Source organism: Catharus ustulatus, chromosome 4 (assembly GCF_009819885.2).
Source record: "Catharus ustulatus isolate bCatUst1 chromosome 4, bCatUst1.pri.v2, whole genome shotgun sequence".
In the NCBI taxonomy this organism is placed as follows: domain Eukaryota; kingdom Metazoa; phylum Chordata; class Aves; order Passeriformes; family Turdidae; genus Catharus; species Catharus ustulatus.
In genome coordinates, this window is record NC_046224.1 from 12,326,586 (window position 1) to 12,353,019 (window position 26,434).

Consider the following 26,434-nt stretch of genomic DNA (forward strand, 5'->3'; position numbering starts at 1 on the left):
TTAAGACTAAAGGGCTGTTCCTGCCTGTGGAGGAGGGCTGTGTTTTGCATAGGGTTGTGTGTTGCCTTGTAATGTTTCTGTCTCTGATATGAATATGGCCTAACTGCACACCTGATTGTGGCAAATCCATTTCTGTAAGTGACTTAATTTCTCTCTCATTCAGCAATCTCATTTACATTGCAGACAAGAAACAGATTGACATTGACTGAGATTTATTCTCACTATTGGAAGAAGTATCTCACACTGGAAAAAATACTCCCTTGGACGCACATAGTATCCATGCTACAACATTTTAAAAAACATTGTCCCTCAAGCTTATAAGGTCAACAGCCAGAGTATGCAGGAGAAGGAAAGGGCTGCATGTTTCAAAAGGATGGAGGGAGTACTCAAATTTAAAGAGGCTACTAAAATCTCTCCATCACCAGACAGAGAGTTGTCATGGGGTACAATCCAGCTGGAGAAGTCCCACAACTCATAGTCTACTCATTTTAAGATTTCTAAAGCAGAAGTAGCAATGTATCTGCTATCAAAGGAAAGCATCTCTCTATCACTGGCTAGACATCTTATTGTCTTTTTCTTGTTTACTGGACAAGTTCTTTGCTAAGTAGATGCACCATAATAGTTCAGTATCTATTGTCTGGTTTTGCTGGACAACCATATTGTTTTCATTGATTACTATGAGCTGTACTGATGTGTTTGTACTGAAAAACTAAAATTATTGGTAAAGAGAAAAAATTTAAAAAGAGGAAAGAAAAGAACAAAATAAAAAATTAATATAAAAGAAAGAAAATAACATGCAAAGACATTAGAGATTTACTGCTTTCCAGCCTTGCTTCAGCCTTTACACTTTATTTCAGCTTATGCAATCAATGTAGATTTCATTGAGTATAGGCTGCTGAAATAGTGTGGAAGAGCTCTCAAAAATCAGTGTTTCTGAATGTAGATAAAGCATAAATTCTGAATTAGTCCAGTACTACTGAAAAACAGCACTTCATGTTTGAAGTGGTATGTAGCAAATTTATGTAGAGCAAAATATTCAGTAATGAGGACTTCAAAACCTAGGTTTGGCATGTTCTACTAATTGAGCTATCCAAGTATTTGACATATGCCATCTCTTTTGGAAAGTACCTTTGAATTATATTAACCTACAGACAGCTCCAGAAGTGGTCTTCTAAAAGATCTTTTTTTCCTGGATTCAAATCTAGATCCATCAAGACAAAGTCTGAAACGCTGTTGTTAAGGAAAGCTGCAGACAACCCAGAACTGATTCATGAAGTTATGGCAACTCATAACAGGTGTTGAGAGTGAAACATTAAATGCGAGTAGTGGGAGGCTGACAAAATTCCTACATCAGATGGCTATCTTATAATCATGCAATCAGAGAATGGTAGAATCCAAACTGGCTCTGAGGAACTGAGAATTGAGCCAGAGAACTGACCCACTGTTGACACTGTTGAATTGTCAGCCCAGTCCTGGTGTGGGACGACTGGCAGCAGCCAGAGCCACTGTGACACCATGGGAAATAGTGAGGGACACATGCAAGGCACACACAGGCAAGATATGGAGGGAGAATTTAACTACGTACTTGTAAATTTTTTAAATAAAGGAAGGCGAATTATCTTACTTAGATATATCTTAGTAGAAGTGTGTAACTACTTAAAACCACTAGCAGATACCAGTAAATCACATACAGCATTAGCATTTTCAAAAACAGGCAGAAATTTCACCAAAAAATCTCTGAATATTCTAGTGAAAAACACTAATCCCTCAAAATAAGCAGACTTCAGTGGAAGGAACCCTCCATCCTCAGTACCCTTTCCATGGACTTATTTCAAATTTGCCAGTTTTGCCTTTCTCCCATAGATGTGAGGGGGGTTTTGTTTGTGGGTTGTTTTTTTGTGTGTGTGTATGTTTGTTTGTTTAATTGGTGTGGTTTTTAGTTTGGTTTTTTCCAGGATTGCTATGTATTTCAATTCCTCTGGTCAGGAAAGCTCATGCTTCTTTATCTCCAGGTTGCTGTCTTTTGGAAAAAACTTTATCTGCACAAGATAAAGCTGAAGCAGCACTGTCACCCTGCTAGCACTAGTCTGGCCCAGGAAATTCTGATCTCTTGGTTCCATGAGCTCATCCCACCACTGTGGTCTCTGTGGCTTTTTTTCTCATTCTGCAGTTCATTCAAAATATTAACAGAGTACCTGTTGCAAACTGGAGACACTGTATCTCATGGCTTGGTCATCCCCAGTTCAGGACTTTCTAGTTAACAGTCCTGGGGATTTAAAGAAATTAAAATCTTGGAAGTATGTTGTAGGTTTTTGATTTGGGACTTCTTGTCATTCTACTGTCTCTACTGTTTTACATCCCTGAGTCATTGGCAAATTTTTCCTTTCCAGTCACTTCCTAAAGGAAGCCAGTCTTGGTTTAGTTGCATCCTATGGGTACACTAAATTAACAGTAGTCTGTTCACACTTGTAGTTCTGCTTCTTTCATTGTTTCTGAGAGGAGATTTTGGGACAGACAAGATCTCATATCTTTCTTGTTTCCTGGTATGCTTTCTCCTCTCCAGATGCTTGTTTCAACTGTACATTTGCTCCTGATTAATTTCCTCATATTTTCTGAAAGTAGTCTAATGTTGAGAGGGATATTTGGCAATGTCTGCTTCTTAACCTCTTGTATTCTTAAATGTCACATATATCTCTTGTTTGTGAGCTTAAGGGACATTTGATCACACAAAGGGAATGCACATGAACCTAACACTGAAGTACTGACCCATTTGAAGGGTACCACATGATCCATTGATACCTAGAAATTGGAGACATAAATGCATTTTGTTGAACATGCTGCTGATGGCATCCTCTTAAAATTTTCTCTTTCCACTTTGCCACACCATTTTGCCTTGCCATCTCTCTAAGTGCTCTGTTGTTCCTGAATCCATCTGCTTTAAAAACGATGGAAAACAAAGGTTCAGAGCTGACCTTTTTCCTTTCCATCTCAAAATTATGAGCTTTTTTATGACATCATAAATTCTACAGTTTTCTCAGCATGATTTCTCTGTAAACATATTCTTCTCATGCTGGCTTTTGACTTGTTTCCCTTTCCTTCATGTTCTTTTTTGTTGCTGTTTTTAGCTAGTAAAGCCAAAAACATTTAATGATCAAAAATACTGTGAGTCATGCTGTAATGTTCACTTCACTGACTTTTCTGTTAGATGTCATGTTGCCCTTTTCCCAGCCATGGACACTTGTCCCTTCCTACCTTCCCTACTCAGAAATCAGTATTTTGTGCAAAATAGTTTCCTAACAGCCTAGTGAGAAGAACAGTTGTCTTTCCTTTGGTAATTCCAGAAATAAAATTTTTGAAGGATTTTTGGGAAATACTTTTAAATTTAAAAAAAATAAAAGAGCTGCTGTTACATTAGCAAAATTCCTGAAGCACTGCTTTCCTGACTCATTTTTACAAGGTATGTTCACTTTGCAGAGTATCATATTTTTAACTGTGAGATATGTACTCTCCTAGTAAACTTACAACTATTTACATCCTTTTTGCCCTACACATTGAGACTGTTTCATACTTTGGATTCACTTGAAATATTTTTAAGCATCTTCTTGCCATTATCTGGTATAAAATCTATTTCAATAAATATTACATGTTATAGGAGGTAAATAAAAAATAAGTTACATATAGAACCTTGTTTATTAAGGGATTCAATTTAAATCTTTTTACTGAGAGAAATTGTAACTTTCAGTAACACAGGGAATGACAAATTTGAACAGGAGGAGTTAGGGCAGAAGACCAGTTATCCTAAAATTTGCACTAATGAAACTTTCATATCTTTTCTTGTATAGCTCTGATTAGCAGTGAAACAGTGTGCAATTGCTTCCATATTTCTGAATAAAAGATAAAGAAACCATAGATGTCCTTAATGAATATGGATTCCTGAAAAAATAGACATTAATAATAGTTATTAGTTCTTGCACTGTATTACTGGAAGTAGTATTAATGCATTGTGTTTCAAAGTGGTAGCGCTACGGTTTTGCTGTTTCTTTCTTATAAATGTTTGTGCACTGTGTGGTACATTTGTGGATAATTTTGCAAAGCATTAGATAAACCCTTTTTACAGATATATTACACAGAAGCTTTTTAATGACTATTAGGAAGCGTTTTGTCTCAAAATTGCTTTTATCACTGCTGAAACTGCTTTCTAACGCAGGCCTATATGGTCTGTGTGAAATTTGAACAGTTCTTCTATTAAAACTTGGGGACACTTCTCCTAGGGATGTGCGTGTCTAACTCTTGCTGACATTGGGAGGAATTAGTTTGCACACTGGAGAAATAAGTCACTGTAGAAAATCTTTTAGCAAGAAGAAACACAAGTGTATAGACATATATTGTCATCATTACATGCCATAAAGAGATAACTAGCACTGCTCCAGTGGCTATTCTGCCACTTGTCATACCCAAGAGGCTACAAACAGTGAGCAGTCAGATATTAGAGTTATTTGGACTACAAAGAGACTGTGCACACAGGATTTGTGCAGAGCTGCAGGAACTCTGCCTTCAGGACAGGCAACTGCTTGTCTCTCCTGGGGAGTACAGGGCACGTTACTGTCTGATGGCTACAGCCCACGTCACTGCCAGAGCCCAGGAGCTCCACTGGCAGTGCTGCAGACTGGTTTCAGTCTTACTGGTATTAGTGAATGAATTCACACTAATTGAAGAACAGTTTGTTTGAGAAAACTGAGTTTTTGGCTTGTCTACCTTGGAATCTGGCCAGACCAGAGAAGTTTCTCCTCTGAATTTGGAAGCAGTGTTACGAGAAAACTTAATGGTATTGTCTTGGACTGTGCATCTCAGTGAGAGATGACATCTTTTGAAGCCAAATACCTCCCAAGCATGATACATGGGAAAGCCTACTGCAATACTGAGGCATGAAGAAACTTGGGGTTTTTTCCCAGTCACCCATAGTCTAGTTTCTGAGTGAATCTCACCTTCTTCAGAGGAAATTTGGGAGACCTCAGCCTAAGGATGGAGAACTACAGAGCTGAACTCTAAAAAAATACCATACAACCTGTGCTTGTGTACTGAGGCATGTCTAAAGTTTAGTCTAAATGTGTTGAACAATGTTTTTGTTGGTTCAGTATAATGTAATGTCCTATTAAACAGCATTTGTTGGGCTTCCAAATCTGTTGTCAAAGTACATTGTGTAGACGTTGTGATCTGGTGATTTGTAAAATAGTGCAATATTTTATAGTAATAAAGTAAGCTAATACACTATGAAACAAGTGACTACATTATCTATTGTGCTACAGACTTGAGACACTGGGGAGATGGAAAGGGTGCTTTTCAGGCACTTCCTAAACCACAAAACCCTCTTGGCCTCTATGGTTTGCATATCCAGTAAAAATGCAGAAACTAAATTAGTCTTCTAAGTGAGGTAACAATCCCTGTACAATTCTTTGAGCAATTTTCATTTACATTCTTAAAAAGGAAAGGAAGGCTTTAACAATGGATATGCTTGCCCTCTATGATTCATGCTCAACATTTATTTTTATTTTTTTTTATGAGCCAAGATTATAACATTTAGTAAATACAACACTGCCTTCTCAGGAAGCCTTCGGGTGACTCTTAAGTCAAACACAATCAAAACCAGCACCAGGTTACATACCCCTTTGTTCTGCCACCTTCAGTTTACAGTAAATAAAAAGGACATGGAAGCCAAAGCTACCAGGCACAAATTCTGAAAGCTGACTCCCAAGTATGTCCAAACTGATTTTCTAAAGGAAATAAATTGCTTTCCAAAGCCAAATTTTTTCATAAGTTGGAACAGTATTTCAGCAGAGAAGAAACATGCTGTGCAGTGTTCCTGTTTGGTAAATGAGAAAAATCTTGACTTCTATTTGTTTGGTACCTTTAATTACCATAGGCTAAAAGAAGTCAAGCTTTCTTTACAAGTCACCTTATTTTTTGTGTATATTTCAAATTATATTCAATGGACTTTTTAGAATATTTTTCTATAATATAAACATTTTAAAATATATTTCATATGTTCTAGATTGAGCACTTCTAAAAATTCTCAGATAATTAGGAAAATACTCTATGCATGAAGACAAGAACAGATGCAAAATCTTTGAATAAGAAAATATTTTAATGATCTTTGCATCCATTTTATCAATTCATTTCCATTTTTATAATTAGGTTTTTTCATAGCAAAAAATTTGCTAATATTTTAAGTTGATAAATTATGGTGATGAGAGTAATAGTAGTAGTAATAATAATATTAATAATAATACCATTTTTCTTAAATAATTTTTAAAAATTATTAAGTAATATTTCAGGAATTATTTCACATCGTAGGAAAGGTTTGCTGATTATAGGAATACCACAGTATTATCTATATTTCAATGGTTTCACTAAATTCACTCATCAATATAAAGTCAATATTTTTTTTCTTAAAACCCCTGCATAACTTCTGTATTTTAATTTGTTCTCAATAAATATATTTATTTTAGGCATCTGGGGCCAAGCAGTGCCTCTCTACTGCAATATAAACACTATCATATCTCTGAAGTACAGCAAAAGACATCTTAATCTGTTCCTTAAGAAAAAAAGAATGACCAGTTGGGGAGCTGTAATTATAATCCTAGTGGAATAGTGTCTCAGGAGACCCAGCTTCTCCTTTGCATCACTCTTAAGCCTCACATGATTTAACATCTCATGTTCTCTGGAATAAATATGAGGAAGTACTTAGTGAAAATGGAAAGATTCTGACAGATGATTCAGTTTTTTAGCCAAAATGCAGGATGATTATATCCATGGAAGGGCCTAGAGCAGCACAGAGAGAATTATGGGGAAAGTCCACAGGGCTTTGGTCTGTGGCCAGTGAGAGCCAATAAATGTGGCAAAGACAGTCAGCTCCATCCAGTTTTGCTATTCTTCACTGGCTTTTTCCATGTTTTATCCAGTCCTTCCTCTGTCTGCATGTTTATTGCTTGTCATTCTGGCTCTGTTTTCCTTTGTTTGTCAATTCGAAGAAGCTGCCATACTTGAATGTCAGCCCAGTCTTGGAACTTAGCCTTGCTTTGGGCAAGAGATTGGCCTAGCTGAACTCCAACTGTCCCTTCTAAGCTGAACACTTAGAATATTTTATGGTTCTCCATATTTCCCACTTTTAGGCCCAGGGTGCTAAAAGAGAGGGTCTCTGATTGAACAAATCATCATCTGGATAATTTAAACTTCTTCTGCAGTGCTTCTCAGTGAGAAAAAGAAGCTTTTTAACCTTGTCTCTTTATTAAACTACAGTAATGTCATTACTATAAAGCACACCAGATTATGAGGCGCACTTCCGGGTTTCGATCAAAATTTTAGTCAAAAGGGTGCGCCTTATAGTCGTGAAATTACTGTGTATTGAATATGGGAAGAGTCCTGCCCACCCACCAGAGGCAAGCATAGGTAATCAAAGTTATTTAAAAACCCCTGCATTACCACAGAAGCTGAAAGCTATCTCATGCACTAAGGCTAAATCTAGAATCCCATTCATGCTACTATAGAAAACAGTCTGGATTTCTTAATAAAAGTGAAGTTATAAATGTAGACTACATAAAACATTGCATATTAAATATATTTTAATATCTGTATTATTACTTCAAGTTTTTTTATAAAATTTATTTGTTTTTATATAATGAACTTTTGTAAGTCTTTACATGCAACAACTCCACTCCTTACCTAAAAATGGAAACAAGTAAAGTTAATATGGCTTACATTGGATTGAAAAATTGCTTCACTTATCAATCTTTTAACATAATTATAAGTAGGAAATCAGTGAGAGAATTTATTTTCAATGAACAATCTCTAAGAAAAGCTCTTGGCTTCTGACTAATTTGAAAATCCTGTAGAAAACATAAACATAAAATCTATACTGATAAACTTTGCAGTTGTCAGGAGTTTAGTGCATGTCATTGAACAGATAAGACATTAGTGATAAAGAGCAGTATGGAATGCTTAGTAAATTAAGCATCAGCAAATGGAAAGTGTCTGTATCTAGTCATTACAAATTAACTCCTGAAAGAGTGTAAGGAATGGCACCCCAACTTGTGAAAATGCTTTTGCATCATTATGTATAATCACCTGAGCATAGCATCACAATGAAAAAAGGCAGATTCAGCAAAACGTCTTAAAACTAAAGGGTTTTTCTATTTTTCTCAATAAGATGCCATTGGAAAACTATTTTATATCACTTTTTACTAATGTTAAGAAAATCAATGAGGTCCTGTTCCCAATTGTCTTTCCCTGCTTCTTCATACTTGTACATCCATCTTATTTTTCCATTTTTTCCCCATTTATTTCAAAGTTACTTTGTGACACTTCCATATACTGTGCAGAGATCAAGCATCTTATAAATGTCTTACCTTTCACTAATGTTTCTTTCATTTTTAGACCTAAAATATGGGATTTCTGTAGGATTTTCCATACAGTGCTTCATTAGCAAAATGTCCAAGTGCAAATTAGATGGGAAGATGTTTCCTTGCTACCTGACTCCTATAACAGATCTCATTTCCTGTGCAGACAACTAGGCATGTAATTTCAGGATTTATTTCCTGTGAGGAATCCTACAAGCAAGTTGTTGTTCATTAAAAGCTTGTAAAAGTTAAAGGACTTTGCTTGGGAAAAGCAGGCTAAAACAGAGCTGAAAGGATAGAAACCAGCTAGTGAAGAATTAGACATTCAGAAAAGGTATTTTGGGTCACATAAAGAGTACTGGTAGGAGCTGTGTTGTCAGGTGATCCTTTTTTCAGGATAGGAGACACAGTCCCTGACCTAAAGCTCTCTGGGTATCAGTCTATTGACTATAAAACTCCTTCAAAAATACTTGTGGCCAGCGTGATAAACATTTACCTGAAACAGTTGCAGCCATCCTCTGTATCAAGTAGATAACAGCAGTCTGATGGAGAACTCTGGTTTCTAAGTGTGAGGGTACCTTCATTCCTCTGGAAAGCGCCTGAGTTAGGCAGGTCCTCCTGCAGTGGAGACAGACCCCTCCTTCCTGAGGTCCTGATGGAGAGAAATGCCAGTGGCTGTGGTTCTGAGCAAATGGAGGAAGGGTCAGGGCAGAAAGCTGGAGATCTACAGCCCATCCAGCAACCTGCTGGGGAGAGAAAAGCATGGACACATGGGCTGCAGATGGAATGGGAGAAACATCTGGGGACTAGCAGGGACTGCACAGAGATTTTATAACTCAGGGAGTCATTGGTTTCACTGGAAACAAGGACATCTAATGTAGGGACATCGTGAGCAGGGCAAGCTGTTCCAAAGTATCTTTGATTTCTATGTTCTCCAGTTAATGATTTCACATCTTCCCTATTTGAAAACATATGTATTTTAGTTCTGTTATGATAAAGCTCAGTGGTTTGGGTTTTTGTTTGGTTATATATATAACCAAGCCTTTGGAGCTTTTATAAGAAGGAGTCTAGGCAGGTCCAGGTAAAATCTTAGGCCAGACTGGGATCAAGCTTATGTTGGAAGAAAGCACCAAATCAAAACCTGCTATATTGCCACAAAATAGCAGGTAATTTCTTCACCACTTTGGTATATCCTTCACCTTGCAGATTAAAGGCTTGAATTCTGGAACTGAGAAATGAAGTTGCTTTCTGAATTGATAATCATTTCTATGGCTAAATTGTGAGCCAGTAATGAAAAAACAAAAATCACACAGAAATTCTAGGGATTTCAGAGATTTTTACAGAAAAGGAAAGTTCTACTTCACCAGTTCTACAATTTGAGGTGATAAAGACAAAAATAATATGCATTAATATAAAGTCAGAAACAAAGAGACTCAAATTGAAATACACTGCTATCACTTTCTCTTTTGCAAATTAAAGCTATGAAATTTATATTTGGAAAAAAACCAGAGATATCATAGAAATAAAAAAATAATAGTGGTTTAGAATGCAGTATAATATGAAAATAATAATTTTGTGTATTGAAAATAATGTTACAAATTTAAAAAAATTAATTTAGGAAAAAAAATTAATGCCTCTGAAATTTTGTAGGTGGCGGATCAGACCTAGTGTCTAGAGAGTAAGTATTAATTCTGAAGTACTGAAAAGCTTTTTATTTTTTGCTCCTCTCTGTTGTCTGAAAGATGAAGAATTGCAGTATAACAACATATATACTTTTCCCTAAATTTAAATGCATCTATTGCTGATTTCTAGTATAGAATTGCAATTCAGTTACATTTCTAACTTGTTCCTACTAGGAAAGGGATTAATAAAAATTCATAACTTGTGTTTCTACAGAGCTAACCATTTTTATTCATTAATATGTGATAGCTACTTGCACACTGTTTTTTTCACTATTTGCCTCAACAGTAAATAAACTTTACCAGATTAAGGAGAATTATAGGCATTTGTCTCCCATTTAAGGTCTCTATGTATGGCAAAACACACAACTTTCAGAGCATTCTTCAGGGAAAAAATTGTTCTGTGGAGAGTCTGAAAACAATTCTTTTTGTTTTCACTTGCATAATGATTTTATTTTCAAATTACAGCAATTATTTCTGAATTACTAACGTCTGAGTAGATGGAAATTTTTTAATTAGAATGGATTTGTAATTTGTTTCTTCTATCTTATGAGCCTTTAAGCTTTTAAAAAAATTCACCAAAGAGAATATCTGCTGGGAAGTGGAGCAACTTAATCTACAACTCTTGGTTACTTGGTAGATCAAAAACTTTTTGATGGTGTGAAAACCAAAGACCTGCTTATAACAGGGTAAATTACTTCAGGCTCCATGTTATGAGGGACATCTAATATTTAGTGCTTGCTAAATATTAGATGATCCTGCTAAATGTTAGATGACCAGTAGGTATTTTGTCTAGAATGTGAATAGAAATTCATCTGAGATCTGATTTATTATGGTTTTTTACTCATTACGTTTTCAATACATTCTGGAAATGCAGCTGCTTTTCACAAAAAGGGTGTTAGAGAATTGCCATTAACCAATGAAAACACACTTTAATAAAAGGCTCCCCTTTGACAAAAGTCACCCCAGGACTTGCTCTAATTTGAACTAGCCTTCTCCTTCCCTTTCTTCTGAAGTAGACCCTTTGTTGTTGATCCCTGTGACATGAATTATACTCTCTAAATTAGGTTGTGAAAGTTAGAAAATATATATTTTTTTATAAGAACCAGGGGAAATTTCCTCTACAAGCTATTTCCAATCCTATCACATTGGGATTATACACCAATAAACCTGTAGGGTGATGTACCCTTAGTGTCATTTTATTTATCTGTTCTTTGGGGAAACCCAAGGAGAAAATATCATGACCATCATATATTAAATTGTGCTGTTCATTCAGATTCCTTCATCCAACTATGTTCTTCAGGCATAATTCAGTTTTGTCTTGTGATCAAATGGGGATTCTGAGGCAAGAGGGTAGACTGAGGAAGAAGACCATTTATGGATCCAAAGGCTACATCCAATTTTGTTTTCTTACACAGTAAGTTCTGATTTTAAATAAGGAGGGACATACTTGCAATGTACCCTAGCTTGTCTTTCTAAAAATGCTAATTTTTAAGGTCCACAAAGTGTGTCACGGTTGTCAGCACCATAATCACCTCTGTTTAACTTGTCATGTTTATGTACTGTTCCCATTTTCTCAGTATTGAGGGGTTTATTTCCATTATGTTGGACATGTCATCTAACTCAAGTCTGAAACCTATTTGTGTTCCTCTGAGAGACACAGCAATGTCACAGGGAAGAGAAAACTATTCACAGTTTTTCTTCCTTTTCCTTGTAATACGTTTATTTAATACTTATCACTTCCCAGCTATCTTGTCAGGATCCTTTTTCAGTATCATTTTTTAGTGTTCTGTTCATTCAATTTTTAAAGTACTGTGCAGGACTACATGTGACCAGCACATAATATAAACATCATAAAATTCACATCAATACTGTTCCTCTCTCACTAGACTTTAGGACACAGCTGTACTTTATGTCAATTGCTCAACTCCAAACTTTCAGGAATTCATAAAAAGGACATTTCTTAATGGCTTTTTTTGCAAGCCAGGTCATCTTGATCAATTTATCATGCTTTATACTCTTCAGTATTCTGTACTGTAATAATATCATGCCCATGTATCATTATTACTCTCTCATTTTTTTCTTTCAGGCTCCTGTGGTCTTATGCTTAACCATCTGAACTTCATGTCATTTTAATCAGTATAAACTAAATCACTAAAATGATCAGCAGAGCTTTTACAAATTCAGTTTTACTCTCCTTGATAAGCAAGTTCTATACTGAAAATTACCTCATGAGTGGGAATGTGAAAGCAAAGACATTTATCTCTACTAGGTATGTGTCAGAGTGGACAATATCAAATCTTCAGTAGCTCAAGCAAAGTGTCTTATCTGGAGGTTCAACCAGGGAACTGGAAATTTAGAACTTAGCTGTTCTTTTCACTGTTTTGTTACCCTTTGTACATGGGACTTCCATTAACATCCCTTGCCAAATATTCTGCTTTTCAACACTAATGTTGTATTCTCACATCTAAGACTTAACCATGGAAACCCTGGTCTTGTGATAAGTTTTGCTTCTCCAGTTGGTCTTGTCTTTCACAGTCACCAACTGTTTGACAATATTTCTGTTCTACCTGAATCCCTATAGCCAGGAATAAACTCATCTATCAAGCTGGTGTGAAGGAGCAGAAAATTGGAAATTAATTATTCCTTTGAATAATATCTGGATCCAAAGCATCAAATATTCATGCTATTGCTTATCCCAGCTTTCACCACTGTGGCCAAGTGGCATGATTACCTTTTTATTATGTTGCCATTGAGTGTTTGTCATTCCACCATGTGGTATGAAAATGAGTCTATTATGATTAGCACCTGAGCTCCTGACACTTCCCATTTCCACAGAACAGATTTCAAAAGCAAATTAATAAAATTTAGAACCATGCAGACAGCTTGATGCATATTAAACAGAAAATACTGAAGTTACTACTGTGTAATTTAGTAATGACAAGCAGTCAGAGGAAGCCAGGAGGTTCTCTAAGTCTCTGTAATTACACTTATTTGCTGCTTTATGATGAACTTTTGTCCAGTGCTCCCAAATCTCAGAGAAATAAGGAGGAGGGAGACTCTGAGCTCACCAGCAACATCCAGGCCCATCTGAGATGCACTGGCATACCAAGAAATCTTCCCTGGAATGGCAGAGTAAGGATGACAATTGAAGCTCTGAAGTCTTCCATAGAGTCTGTGTCATATCTGCCAATCTAGGACAGATTTCTGAATATCATGAGGTATGGCACCCTGGATACTAGACCTGTGTTTCTGCATCTGTGTTAAGTTCCTAATTCACAGACTATGACATGAAAATTTACTTGTCTGAATATCAATATCTAAATCTGGCATATGTGCTTGTGTGTCTGTTATAACTGATGGGGACTTTAATTAACTGCTGACATCTAGGCATCCTATTCTACTGAGATACCCATGGATATTCCATCTCACTTCCCACTGAAGGTCCTGTTGTCACAGTTGACAGCACTGGGAGGATATACATGCAAGCAAAAGAATGGATTTATTATTGTGCGTTTTTCCCCCACACTTGCTGAAGACATTTTGTGAATGTATTTTCAGGAAGAGGATTTTAGGATAATGTATTAAAACAACTTATGCACCATCTGCATTTTAATGGCAAATATTTGGAATGTGCCTTGATATTCATCAATGTGGCATACTATAATGCAGTGTGAGATTTCTTTATTGGGCTTAGAAAGTGTTAAAGCTTAAATGGGAGCAGAATCTAAATACATGAAAGAGCAGAGAGAGTTTTAGGCAGAGTTTCTGACTGTCAGAGAGCTCCGAAAATATGATGCAGTATTCCTGAAAAGTTTTTGAGGCTTAAATTAGCTTTCACTAAAGCCAGGCTGAGTTGTCAGACGTGTTCTTAGCAAGCATAGAGTCTTTATGGGTATGGCAGCACTTGCAGGCCTTTCTAGAAGCAACAGCCACAAGCTGTCAGGGTTCTGAAGTCTCAATTTATATTCCAAATGATGTTGCTGGTTCTGTGTGTATGACACATACCAGGCTTTTCACCTTACTGGGTTTGCTCTGCTCAGGGGGAGTTGCATTTAACAATATGCTTTTGCCCAAGACAAGGCATTGCTCTCATTACCAGCTCTCTCAGCATTAGAGCAGTACAGTCAAGAGTGTAATTGCTAGTGAGGAAAGAGAACCAGTGACACTTTTTAGCAGCAGTCATTGGACAACACATATGAGCAAACCTGGAGATTCTTCAGGGAAAATGTCTCTTCAGTCAAACAAAAGGTTCTTTTTGTCTGTACAAAAATATACCCTTGACCTTTTCAAAATATTGATAGAATCAAAAACCTGTGAGCAAACATCTGAGATGTCTTTCTCATCATGTATGAGTACCTATGCATGCAGACTTTTGCTAATTTGGTTTGTATTTAAATAAAAATACGTATTCTTAGACTTCAGAGAGGAAAATAACAGTTCATCCAATACTACCTGCATCTCTGAATCAAAAACTAGGATATGAAGCTAAGGATTTGAACTTTTAGTAGAAACTTCTGTCATAAAATGAGACAAAGCTCTTCCTCAATTCCATAAGATAACTTTTCCTACTCCAGATCAAATTGTCCCAGTAAAATCTGTTCTGCAGCAGCATTTTCTCTATTCCAAGCCATGATTGTCCTTCAGGTAATATAGTTTGCTATCAGCAAGGAAATAAATCTGTAACAGAGTTCTGGTAATTGGTGTCTGAAAAGAAGACAGTTTGTGTAAAAATGAGGCATTCTATAGGTGTTTAGTACCTAACTTTGCCCTTGGAAAATAATTCTTGCTGACCATACACAAAGTTTATTCCAAAAAATGTATTTTTCATTTCCACAAATGGAGATTTTTATTATTTTTTCAACCTCTAGTATATTTACGCATCAGAAACTGTCACAAACTGTTGCATTTGCCTCTGCACTATTTTAGATATGATGCAAAAATTCTCTGCCTCACATCCAGATTAATTAGAAGGACATGGTACTTGTCGAGTTTTTTCCCTGGTTTCATAAATTATTTTAAATCTCTGACTGATAAGCAATTCACAGAGCTGTAGCAGCCAAGAAAAATAAATACCTGCATGTCCATTAGAATGTAAATTAACTCATTACTATGCCAGCTTCTGACCTTTTCTGATGGCTGTACTCTTGCTAACAAAGACTCTTTGCTATTCATGAAAGTGAAATTTAATGGTAGCTTGAGATCCTCTGGTGTATTTTAGATTACATTCTGATAGACTCAGGTGACCAGTGAGGGTTCGAGCCTGAACAGCAAATACTTCTAGCATTCATGACTTTGAATAGCTATCCTTTTTCTAATTATTTGTGAAGATTTGAATATTGCTGAAATTTTGTTGCTTCAGCAAGCTAGGTCAGTGAAACTTCAGGAATTGCACAAAAAGTGCTCCTGTGTTTAAAAAGTTAAATATTGATAGTACCTGATCTCACAGTCATTCCAGCTTTTGTATCAGCTTTATAAACATAGAAACTTAGAATCACGGAATCATAAAAAGGTTTTGATTGGAAAATACCTTAAGATCATCAAAGCAAACCATTAACCCAGGACTGCAAAGTCTATCACTAACCCATGTCCTTAAGCACCACATTTACATATTTTTTAAATACCTCCAGGGATAGTGACTCAACCAACTCCCTGGGCAGCATGTTCCACTGTTTGGTAATCCTTTAGGTGGAGAAATTTTTCCAAATATACGGTATAAACGTCCCCTGTGCAATATTTTCTCTTGTTATATCTCTTGTTACTTGAAAAAAGAGATCAACCCCCACTTCACTACAACCTCCTGCCTGAAATGTGTAGAGCAAGAAGATCCCCCCTGAGCCTCCCTTTCTCCAGGTTAAACACCCCCAGCTCCTCAGCTGCTCCTCATCAGACTTGGGCTCCAGGTCCTTCACTGGTCCTGTGCAAGCCCTTCTCTGGATCCATTCCAGCGCCTCAATATCTTTCTTGTCCTGAGAGGTGCAAAATTGATTTGAGGTGTGGCCTCACCATTGCTGAGTACAGGGGAAGGTCACTGCCCTGGCCCTGCTGCCACACTATTGCTGATACAAGCCAGGATGCTAGTGATTATAAGACTTCTCCCAGCTGCTTATAGAATATTTCATGTGCCTCCTCATCCTGGTTGGGTGGTCTACAAAAGATTGCCACCATATTATCTATCTAGTTGGCCTTTCCCCTGATTCTTAAATATTCTTCACTAAGCTCCAGACAGTCATGACAGCCCCTAATATACCAAGCTGTCCCTCTGCCTCTCCTGCCTGCCTGTCTCTTCTGAAGAGTTTATCTCATCCACTGCAGCAGTCCAGTCATGTGAGCCATCCCATCACTTTCTGTGATGGCAGCTGTATCACAGCTTTCCTGCAGTCCCAAGAGCTGTGCTTCTAGCTCTTCCCATTTGTTTCCTGTGCTGTGCAGTGGTGTAGACATCCTCCAGCTGGGCTATTGATCCTGCCACCTTTCTGGGGGGAGAAGCCCTAATTCATGTGTGACCATTGCCAGGTGCTTTCATGGTTTCTAGCACATCAACAGCTCTCATGTCTCTGCTGCTACATGGACCTCCATCCCCTTACCTCCCCTGAGACAGCAGACCAGAGGACATTGCTGGCACACTATCCCTCAAACAGTGGCATGCAGCCCCAGGGTTACCTCTAGCAAGCCTGGTTTTATCCCTTACCCCTTTCAAATATCATTTAAATCTGTTTCAATGAGTCCTGCTGACTCCTGTGCATAGATTCCCCACTATGAGACAACTGTACCTTATCTGTTCCCTGAAGTCCTGGTGTTCTCTGAACTAATCCATGAACAAAAAACCAAAACCCACCTGAGCTGGTGGCACCAGGCTCAAAGCCAAGGATTGATCTGCTGGTTCTTCCTGTTTCTTCTGTCATAATCATCCACAATTATAAAAATAGAAGAGAGCACTACCTGTGCTTCTGATCACTTACCCACTCATCTCAAGGCCCTGAAATGTCTCTTGATTTCCCTCTAACCTCTTGTTGCAACTTCATCACTGCCTACCTGAGAAATGAATTATAGGGCTGTGTTATGGTAGGAAGCTTTCTCTTCATATCTCTAACCAAGGTTGCAGGGACCAACAGGCTTCCGTGAGAAGTGGACCTGGGCTGCATACTGGCCTTCTGTTCCCTTCAGAGGGGAGTTTCTGTGACAATGACCCATCTCTGTTTTGGAAGGCAGCTTTGGCACAGGGAACAGGCCAACTTGAGGACAGCATCACGCCCATGCTGGGTGAAGCACCACCCTTGTGTTTGGTTCCACTTGCAGAGTCTCGTTCTGCCCTGGGGACACGTGGGGAGGTGAGGCAGTCCCAGAGGAGACAGGCACTGGGCAGGGACTTGTCACCACTGCCAATCCCTTAAGTTATTGTGTTCAGCCATGTACCAGGGCAGACAGGGAATGATTAGAGCACAGGGCTAATAACACCAGAGTCATGGGCTCAGTCCCTGGATAGGCCATTCACTTAAGAGCTGGACTCGATGATCCCTGTGGGTCTGTTCCAACTCAGAATATTCTGAGATTCCAGTAGTCTGATACTCTTACACTGCCCCTGATTACTCACTTCCTCCCAGAAGTGTCACTGAGCAGAGGAGCTCCTCACTGTGCCAGCAGTCCTGGTACAAGGGCAGTGCAAATCCTGGCACCAGGATGGCAGCATGTTCCCACTGGAGCTCCACCTGGGCAGCTGTGTCCCTCATGGTGGGTGCAGAGTTAGAGAGGCCATGTCTTTCTTCCTGTAGCCATTCCTGTGTGCCCTTCTGTGCCAGCTGCCACCAGACTGACACATCATGTTCTTGGTGCCACACCATGCCCTGTTTGCCCACCCTGCTCATGGGGCTCCTGAGCCCTAGAGATCCCTGCAGGCTTCTTTGATGCTTTGGAGAAAGGCTTGGCCCATTGTTCCTGGTCCTTTCAGCCCCTGTGGCATGAGCTGTAGGCTGCTGTTGCTTCCCAAGTTCAGACATCTCCTCTGTGAACCTCACTGGAGCGCTCCAGAGCCGATTGTGTCTGCAGCAGAGCCACTCACCTCAGTAACTTTAGTAGGATGAGATCAGCTGCATTTTCCTAAGGTACTCCTCCACCTCTACATACTTTCTGATAAACTTCTGTCTCACACTTTGTGCTACATGTCAAGAAGTCTGAGACTCTGAGGAGCTGAAATAAAGACTTGGACTCGTGATGCCCCCAAGTCATCTGGAGTAGAGATAAGCCAGACAGGGTGATACCCCAGTGGGGTAAGGATCTAACTGACCTTCCTTTGAACAGTTCCTGCTTTTTGCCTGTACCTTCTTAGATTGTCTGGAGGCAGAAATGTATTCATTCTTTGGGATCACTTCTCATAGGTGTAGTAGGCCAAAGAGTGAAAAACAGTGATTATTTAACTGGAGCACTACTTCTGTTGCAGTTTCACTTGGGTTGAGATCAGGAGGAATTGAGTAGTGGAGCATAAAGCAAAATGCCAGCACAAGCAACTGCTGAGAATCAGTTTGTACCATTGTGAGTCTTTTTGCAGGAAAAACTGTGTTTAGTAACATCTGAGCATACGTATATATTCATAAAGACAGATGTATTTCTCAGTGTTATTAATGTGAACCTGCACTTGATACAACAACTGATGACTGTAACCAACCTTGATCTTCGTGCAACACAGTGCTGCATTCTTGCTTGCTGTGCTGCTTGTGTGTAGCCTGCTGCAAGGGAAAAGGCACTGGCTCTAAACATATGGAATGTTGTGGCCTGTTCAAAGGTAATGGGTCATTCATCTCACTGTGATGTGGGATGTGTTGATTTTTGACCCATTGCATCAGGTGCCATCCCAGCTAAAGACCCAATGGATCCTCCACAGCATGGCACCATCACTCTGAAGGACAGCTGACAGCAGGACTAGCTAACTATGCTTGAAGAGCTAGAGCTCCCAGTCTTCTTACACCTACTCTTTATTTCAAGGTAAATCAACTTTTTGTTGTTGCTAGAGTAAGAGCTCAATATTTAGAGCTGTTTGAAAAAGATGGGCCTTTGAAAAAATATTATGCAATTATGATTGATTTCATTAGAAATTGAACTACTAATTGCCATTCTCTATACATCATCTGATACTTTAAATATTACATGATCAACTGAAACTTGTTATCACCTGCTTGTTTTCATAAGTATTATTTCCATTTATTTTCATTCATTATCTCCTTTTAGATTTTGTTTACTACAGTATATAAATTAATCGAATGTACTACTTCTCATTGATCATGTTTCTTTTCCTTAAAAGGTCAAAATATTTGAAGAGAAACTGAATTAATGTCATGCATTTGTACTATATAAACACAAAAAATTACCTCTCCCACAAGTATTTTCAGAATTTTAGCTGAAGGATATTTTAAATCTTAATGAGTCAGCTCAATAGTAGCATTAGTTCTATCCACCCAATCTGACCACACCTAACATAGCTCAACAACAGGTAAACATAGAGAGGCAGAAAACAGGTGTAATGTGAATGGTAAGGAACAGTTCCCTGAACTGCCAAAGGTGAACCCCTGAGTCTGAGCTCTCAGTGTTCTCCCCTGTCAAATCCATTTGAGGCTAATGAGTATTTGATGCCTTTGGAAATCAGGCCCATGTTGACTGATAGACATCTCAAGGATTCCAGTAAGAGAAAGAAAAAAAGCACGGGGAAAAAAAATCTACTGTTACAGTAAATTTATACAGTAACTTTTCTAGAAAGGAAAACTTTTGCTTGAAGTGTTGTCACATGGATGTTGATAAGATGCCCATGGAGTCAGTTGATGCTCTGGGTGTGCTCATCAGCCATCTGTTCAGTGACTTCCAAGCATCTAGGAAGGAGAAAGGTCTGTTCAGTGCTTAAGACAGCTTTGCTCAGGAAGCCATATGCAACAAGGATATTAAAGCACAAAAAACCTCTCCTAAGAAGCCTGGTGAAAGCTAGTGGGCTTTCACCCATTAAAAGTGAAAGTTTGACAAGTGATGTGGAGGGATGTTGATTTACCCTGAATGTTGCTTTAGATTAAAAGGCTTTGTGTTTGATGCTGTTGAGTTCCTCCCTGCAGCATACACCATCACTGCAGAAATCCAACTGTTCCCAGTTTAATTATCCACACGCATCTGCCACAGAGGTGAACATCGTTAAAGGTCCTGTGACTTAGAATAGCTATGTTAGTTACTTATGATTTGCAAGGTCTGAAGAACTTTTCCAGGAAACAATGTGAAAAAGTGAGAATAATGAAGATGGAAATGAAGCAAAAATCATCCCCATGGGAGCAGACTAATAAGTAAGGGTTGGTTTTGTATTACTGACATTGCAGAATTGCCAAATTCATGATTTTTACTGAAAAAAAAATGAAAAGGAAACAAATCAGAACTCTGTCTTGCAAATGCTCTAAGTGCTGCCAGATAAGCTGCTTTTAGAAAACTAACTTTTCAACAATAAATTCTTGCTGAAGTGTAAGGCACATAATATCAGTAAGAATATTTTACTACAAAAGCATACTTAACCTTGGATATAAGAAGGAGTAGATACCATGAGTATGATGTGATTTGTCTTTTGTTACAGGACATCCTCATCAAAAAGGAGAAGTACAGTAAACTGAAGCTGGAATTTGCCTTGATCTGGAAAAAAAAAAAAGCGGGGGGGGGGGGGAGGGGGTGGGATGGGAGTTTCTCTTCCTGATATATTTGAATCCAAAATCAGGTCACAGTGTTTTCTAGTTAAGTTATGACGTAGAAACCATCACAACTCTGATTTCCAGGGAAGCTCCTTTTGAAGGTGGTAAACACAACTTGAAAAACAATCTCAAAAAGATTTTTTGTAACACTGCTTTATGAGAAAATGTAATTCTGATTTTTAGAAAACATGGTTATCACTGCACTTAAGCTTATTTTTTTGAAGTTAAATAATTAAAATGTTCATATGTGTTGGCTACCAGCTGCTGTACCTTATTACAGTTTAAATTGCCAGCCTTGAATAAGAAATCATTATATTCACAAAACTAATTTTGCAGAAGTACAGGAGGTTATGTATTTTTATTGTTGCATGCTTACATGTATTGTCCTGCTAGCACCTGGCTGAATGGTGGTGGTTGCTTTTTAACAAAAACGAGGAGCCCTACTCTCCTTTCTGAAACTGGTGAAGGTTGTACTGGCTGTCTTTACAAGGGTGCTAATAAAAAGAATACAGAAATCTTCAAAAGATGGGCTGCAGCTTGTGTGGTGATGTTACTGTTAGATGGAGTGGCTGTCAGGGACATGGGTGAGCCAGAAGCCACTCTTGGTAAGAACAGGCTGCATGCAAGTATTTTTAGGTGGATCTAGGCTGACTTTTATTATTTCAAATTTTAAAATGTGTATGTGGATATGGAGGTGAGGGGTGTTTATATGTAAATGTATATAATATTCAGCTACTCAAGTTTTTATGAAGTTGGACAGCAGGGGGCTGAGAGTTTGAGGAGGGAGAAGCAGAAATCTGGAGGTGGAATGAGGTTGTAAGAGCTTATCCAGTGTATGTTACTAGTTAGATGTGAGTTGATCAGAAGGTTGAGCAGTATTATTATTGTATTAGTACTCAAAAGCTGCATTCCTTGGAGAACAAATTTCAGCCCTGTTGATAAATCAGTAAATCAGTATCTGATATATCTATGAACTGATGCCAGACTGCCAGATCTCACAGTCCCTGGTGGGGAATGCCCACACAGCATGTAAGGAGTGCCAGAAAGTCAAGGGAAAATGTGGTGTGAGGTGAGGTCCAACTAAATGAAAGTCCACTTCCGCTCATTGCCTGCTGTAGATGTGGCTGCAGACAGCCAACACTGTTGAGTGGACACTGAATATACATTATTAAGGTATATTCTTCAGGTGAGATTTTAAGCCTCAGTTTTCTACATGTAGAGGATTTGTTCCTGTACCCATGCAGGGTACTATTTAAAAGTGAAAATTAGAAGGAGGGGTGCAGGATGACCAAGAAAGTACATTTTGCTTTTATGTCTCTTCATGTGAAGTTTCTTTTACACTTACAGTGTGCTACATATGCAATATTCTCTTGAATTCATGAATCAGAAGCATTTGTTGCATGTGCTTAAATACCAGTGCTATTTCTGGATGTTTGGTACACAACAATTATCCATGATCAGTCTCATATTGAATAACTGTTAATGCCATATATTCTATACAAGTCAGTTTTATTTAGGTGGGGGAAGGATGTCTAGTACAGCTGTGAGTGTAGATTTTATGTGAGACAACATTAAAATTATCAAGAAATATGTAAAAGATGTAATGTAAAGTTTGCTTAATGGAACTAGGCCTTCATTCCTTTAGCCTAGCACCTAGTCTTGGACAGAGGGGAGGTCAAGGTGTAACAGATGAAATTAAATCAGAAGAATGGATTTTACAATTAGTTCCAAGGTTTGTTACCTTTAGAGATTATTGTTTCTATAGCATCCTTCTGTGCACATATGGATCTCCAATTTTTTGTTGTTTTTAATTTTCCTTTGGATTTTTTACTTCTCTGGCATCCTATATCTTTTAGTTTTCTTAACATAATTTCATTCTGTGTGAATAAATATTGCCTTTTAATTTTTTGAGTGTAGATGTTGTCATTCGTATGTTGCAGTCTGTGCCCATAACCTCCAAGATAGGTATAATAAGTTAATATTCTCTTTGTTTGAGCGAATAATTGAATTTTTTTTAATTGAGCAACTTTTAAAAAAAAAATCTTGACTTGATGTATGTCACTGTTCATTTGATTTTTAAATACTTATTATATTTTTAGTTTATAGTAAATTTTTTATGGTATCTCCAGCATAACTGGAGATAGGTGGAAACAGTAAATAAATAGGGGGGAAAAAAACTTTCCATTTAATCAGGAGTAATTTTTGATGTCAATAAGTTATGGGAGGTGCACCAGTATCAATGGGTAAGGGAGTGTTACCTCTACCAATATTTTCTGAACAACAAAAAAGTTGATTTGAGCAACTTTCTAGTCTTATCGTTAGCTCAGAGCAGAAAATACTTTTTAACTTTCACTCTCACTAGCAGTACAGAAACATGGTGAGTAATAAAAAGGTAGCCATCTGCCATCCAATAAGTTATTAAATAAGTTTCTGCTACAGATTCTTTAATACTGGAAGTGATGTACAAGCCGGATCTATCAAGGATGCCTGTTATCTCAGCTTAAGTTTGCAGACGGAAAGAAATCTGTCCGCTTGCTAATAAAGCAGTTTTTATCCAGGCACTGTAGAGTCAGTAAACATAAACCTTTCCAGAATTACTTTTTCCAATACACATTTTTTTTAAAAAGCACTACCAGCTCACACATCAGCATTACTGAATAGCCAGTGTTTCCCTACAAATGGCTCAAGTGCTTTTACACTGCAAGATATTTCAGTTGAAATTAATTAGGTAGCAGGGCAGAAAAGATTACCTCATTATCACAGAATTCTGCAAACCATTAATATATGTGCAAAAATAATTCATGTTGTGATTTGTCTATAGAAAGATACTATCTCAGTGCTCTCATAATTTAAATTTTCTTTTAGACTCACTTTAGAAAAAGAAATAATGAAGTCACTACTACTCTTTCAGCTGAATTCATTTTTTGAATGAAAGAGCAGCTCTCCTATTAGATATCTCAGTTAAAGCCCCATTTCTGTTTCTGGCAAAAGAAATGAACTCTTTGTTATTAGCTTTTAATCTTACCTAGGAAGGTCCACAGACTTTCTTTGCCTGCTATTAAACAGAGAATGAGTTTATCAATGAAAGCTGTGTTGAAATCTGGTATTTTAGAAAACCTGGCCCAATATCCTTTGTAAGGTTTCTTTTTATCTAATACTTTGCAAAGGTTTTTAACATTCTACTGCATAAAATAGGATCAGTGTTTACAATGAGTGTTTCAAATTATTTCCTTCTATGAAAAAGACATATCTGGAGTTTTAAACATTTGTAAGCTACAAGAGTTGAAATCTAGGAAAGTCACTGAAGCAAGTTAACTAAGGAAAAGGAGATAACTACTTGTGTAAAAGAGGTTGTCATGTATGACTTCTTGCTAAGACCGAAAACCAGGACAGTATCAAAATAACCAATCCTCTCTAGACTTGGCCACCTTATCTAGACTGATGAAACAGTTATTTTTCTTCAGGCTTTTCTTCTAAAAAAATCTCTTGTATTATTAGGTTTTGTTGATGGGATGTTCTGAATGCTTCTTCCTAAAGGTGCGACTGCATTTGACACATCAATACCAGGTCATTTGGTGTCTTATCCAATGTCCACCAAGACATTTGGAAGTCCTTTTGATTAGTTCTTTTGATTTCAACCTAATCCCATGCTGTTTGTAAAGTATGGCAATGATCTCAATACCTCCACTTGCATATATATATATGTATATGTATGTATATATATATATATATTTCTATCTATTTTTTCTTAGAAATTATCCCTTGTGTTTTGTGTTTTCACCCCTTGTGTGTAGAGAATTTTCATACCTATCTATATTATCTGCAGACCTGAATGAGAATGGGAGTGTAGACACCACTTAGCCTCCATTCTTTATGCATCAGAAAAAGCTGCTAATTTTTTTTTTTGTTTATTTCAGGTTTCTTTTCTCCATGGAAAACTCCAAAGCCTGTAAGTTCCCTTTCCAAATTGTACACATTGAGTTGATGACTATCATGCAAAGCAAATTTCTGTAGACTTTCACCTGCCCATCGTGTTCCCAGCTCATGAGACACCTCTCAGCAGAGCCCCAGCTCCAGGTCACACAGCACCAGGGATGGCCTCCCTGATAAGCTCTGAAGGTCTGTTGACTTGGAGTCTGCCAGAATGGTTTGGAAAAAGGAAAACCTCAATATTAAGCTGGGTGGCAAGAACCAGAAATGTGGTGGCTTAAAAAGGTCTGGAGGAGAAGGCAGCAGAAATGAGGCCAGTCTTCTACTGGGCAGATTCTTTGCAATGGACAGCATGCGCTCTTTCTGGGTTACCAGTGGCTTGAGTTTTACACCCTGAAAGAGATTTTTATTCTTTATTGCAGTAGGGGATCTAGAGCTGCAAATAGTCACACTTCAAATAAGAGCTTGGGCTAGATAACTGACTGAGGTGCCTTTTAATCAACTTTTTCTCTGTTTCCATGATTTTGATAGTAAAACCCAAGGTGTAAAGACTACTGTAAGACTGTAAACAATGACTGTATTTATTCTGTTGACAACACACAATATATTTTTTTAAATTTGTGAAAGCATTCACAGTGTAAAAAGAAATTGTAGGCTACTGTTTTTGGTTGTCTGGTTTGTTTTATTGTTGTAGGATGATTTTTGGGGGGTTTTGTTGCTGTTGGTTTTGTTTTGTTTTATTTTGTTTTGTTTTAATTTGACTTTTTTATTGAGATTTTACAGACCTTAGAGCAATTCTTAATTTTCATCAAGGGTGTGTAGAGGAAAATAGAACCTGAAGACTCCAAAGAGCAATAGGAATAATAATAGCAATACTTTGTAAAGGATTTAGAGCCTTCTTATTGGAGAGGAGGCAGGGGAAGTACATTAAATCTGAACAACTTTACATACTCTCATATTGGAGAGTGGCATGGGTAAATTTTGCCAAAAGAATTTTTGTACCCTGTCAAGTACAAATAGCAAGTAATCAGCTGATGGAACTTTGTCAGACTGCTTCAGCTTATGGTGGTTTTGCTGTAAAAGGATAGACTCTATATACAGTATAAGTATTGCATAAGTTGCTTTGTTCATCTATGTAGTAGGACATTTGTGAAAATAAATCAGATTATTAAAGGCTAGCTAGCTCTCACCAGTTTAAGACACCTGAATGGTTGGGGTGTTCAACTTTTAATCTCAGATAAAAAGTGAGGTATAGATAGCTTGGAGCTCACTTGTTAAAGATCCACATTTGAAGACCTCCTCCTGTCCCTACTCAACCTTTTCAAGTACACATCAAATATATAAATATCAGTGTATTTATTGTTGATGATTTTCTGCAACATTTCATTGTATAAGCAGTATGGTAGTTCATGCTCAAGTAGCACTTCCCAATAATCAGAAACTAGAAAAACAACCTGAGTTGACGCAGTTTTTCATACAATGGTGTGAGGAAACCAGGGCTCACAGAATAATCTAACACCACTGTGTGCTGTACCTGCAGGCAGGCTGACAGCTCACAGCTGCCCCATTTTGGGGTAATCTCAGCAAGAGATTTCACAAATGTTTAACTGAGTTAAGGTCGTGTGAATTCCTCTGTCTATCACCACTTTTAACTAGAGAAATAGTCAGACATAGATTTCTCATGTCCAAGGCCTGAAGATAAGATTGAAACCAAGTGCCTGCAGCC

General features: G+C 37.7%; 1 protein-coding gene across 14 annotated transcripts in view; it reads left to right on the top strand.

The window, feature by feature from the left end:
• MAGI2 (membrane associated guanylate kinase, WW and PDZ domain containing 2) overlaps positions 1-26,434 on the top strand; it is a 713,151-nt gene that overhangs the window by 599,328 nt on the left and 87,389 nt on the right. For all 14 annotated transcript variants that reach the window (XM_033057437.2, XM_033057440.2, XM_033057436.2 and 11 more), the window contains one exon: positions 24,696-24,727. In XM_033057437.2, the coding sequence (XP_032913328.1) occupies positions 24,696-24,727 (32 nt within the window). The remainder of the gene's footprint in view (positions 1-24,695; positions 24,728-26,434) is intronic.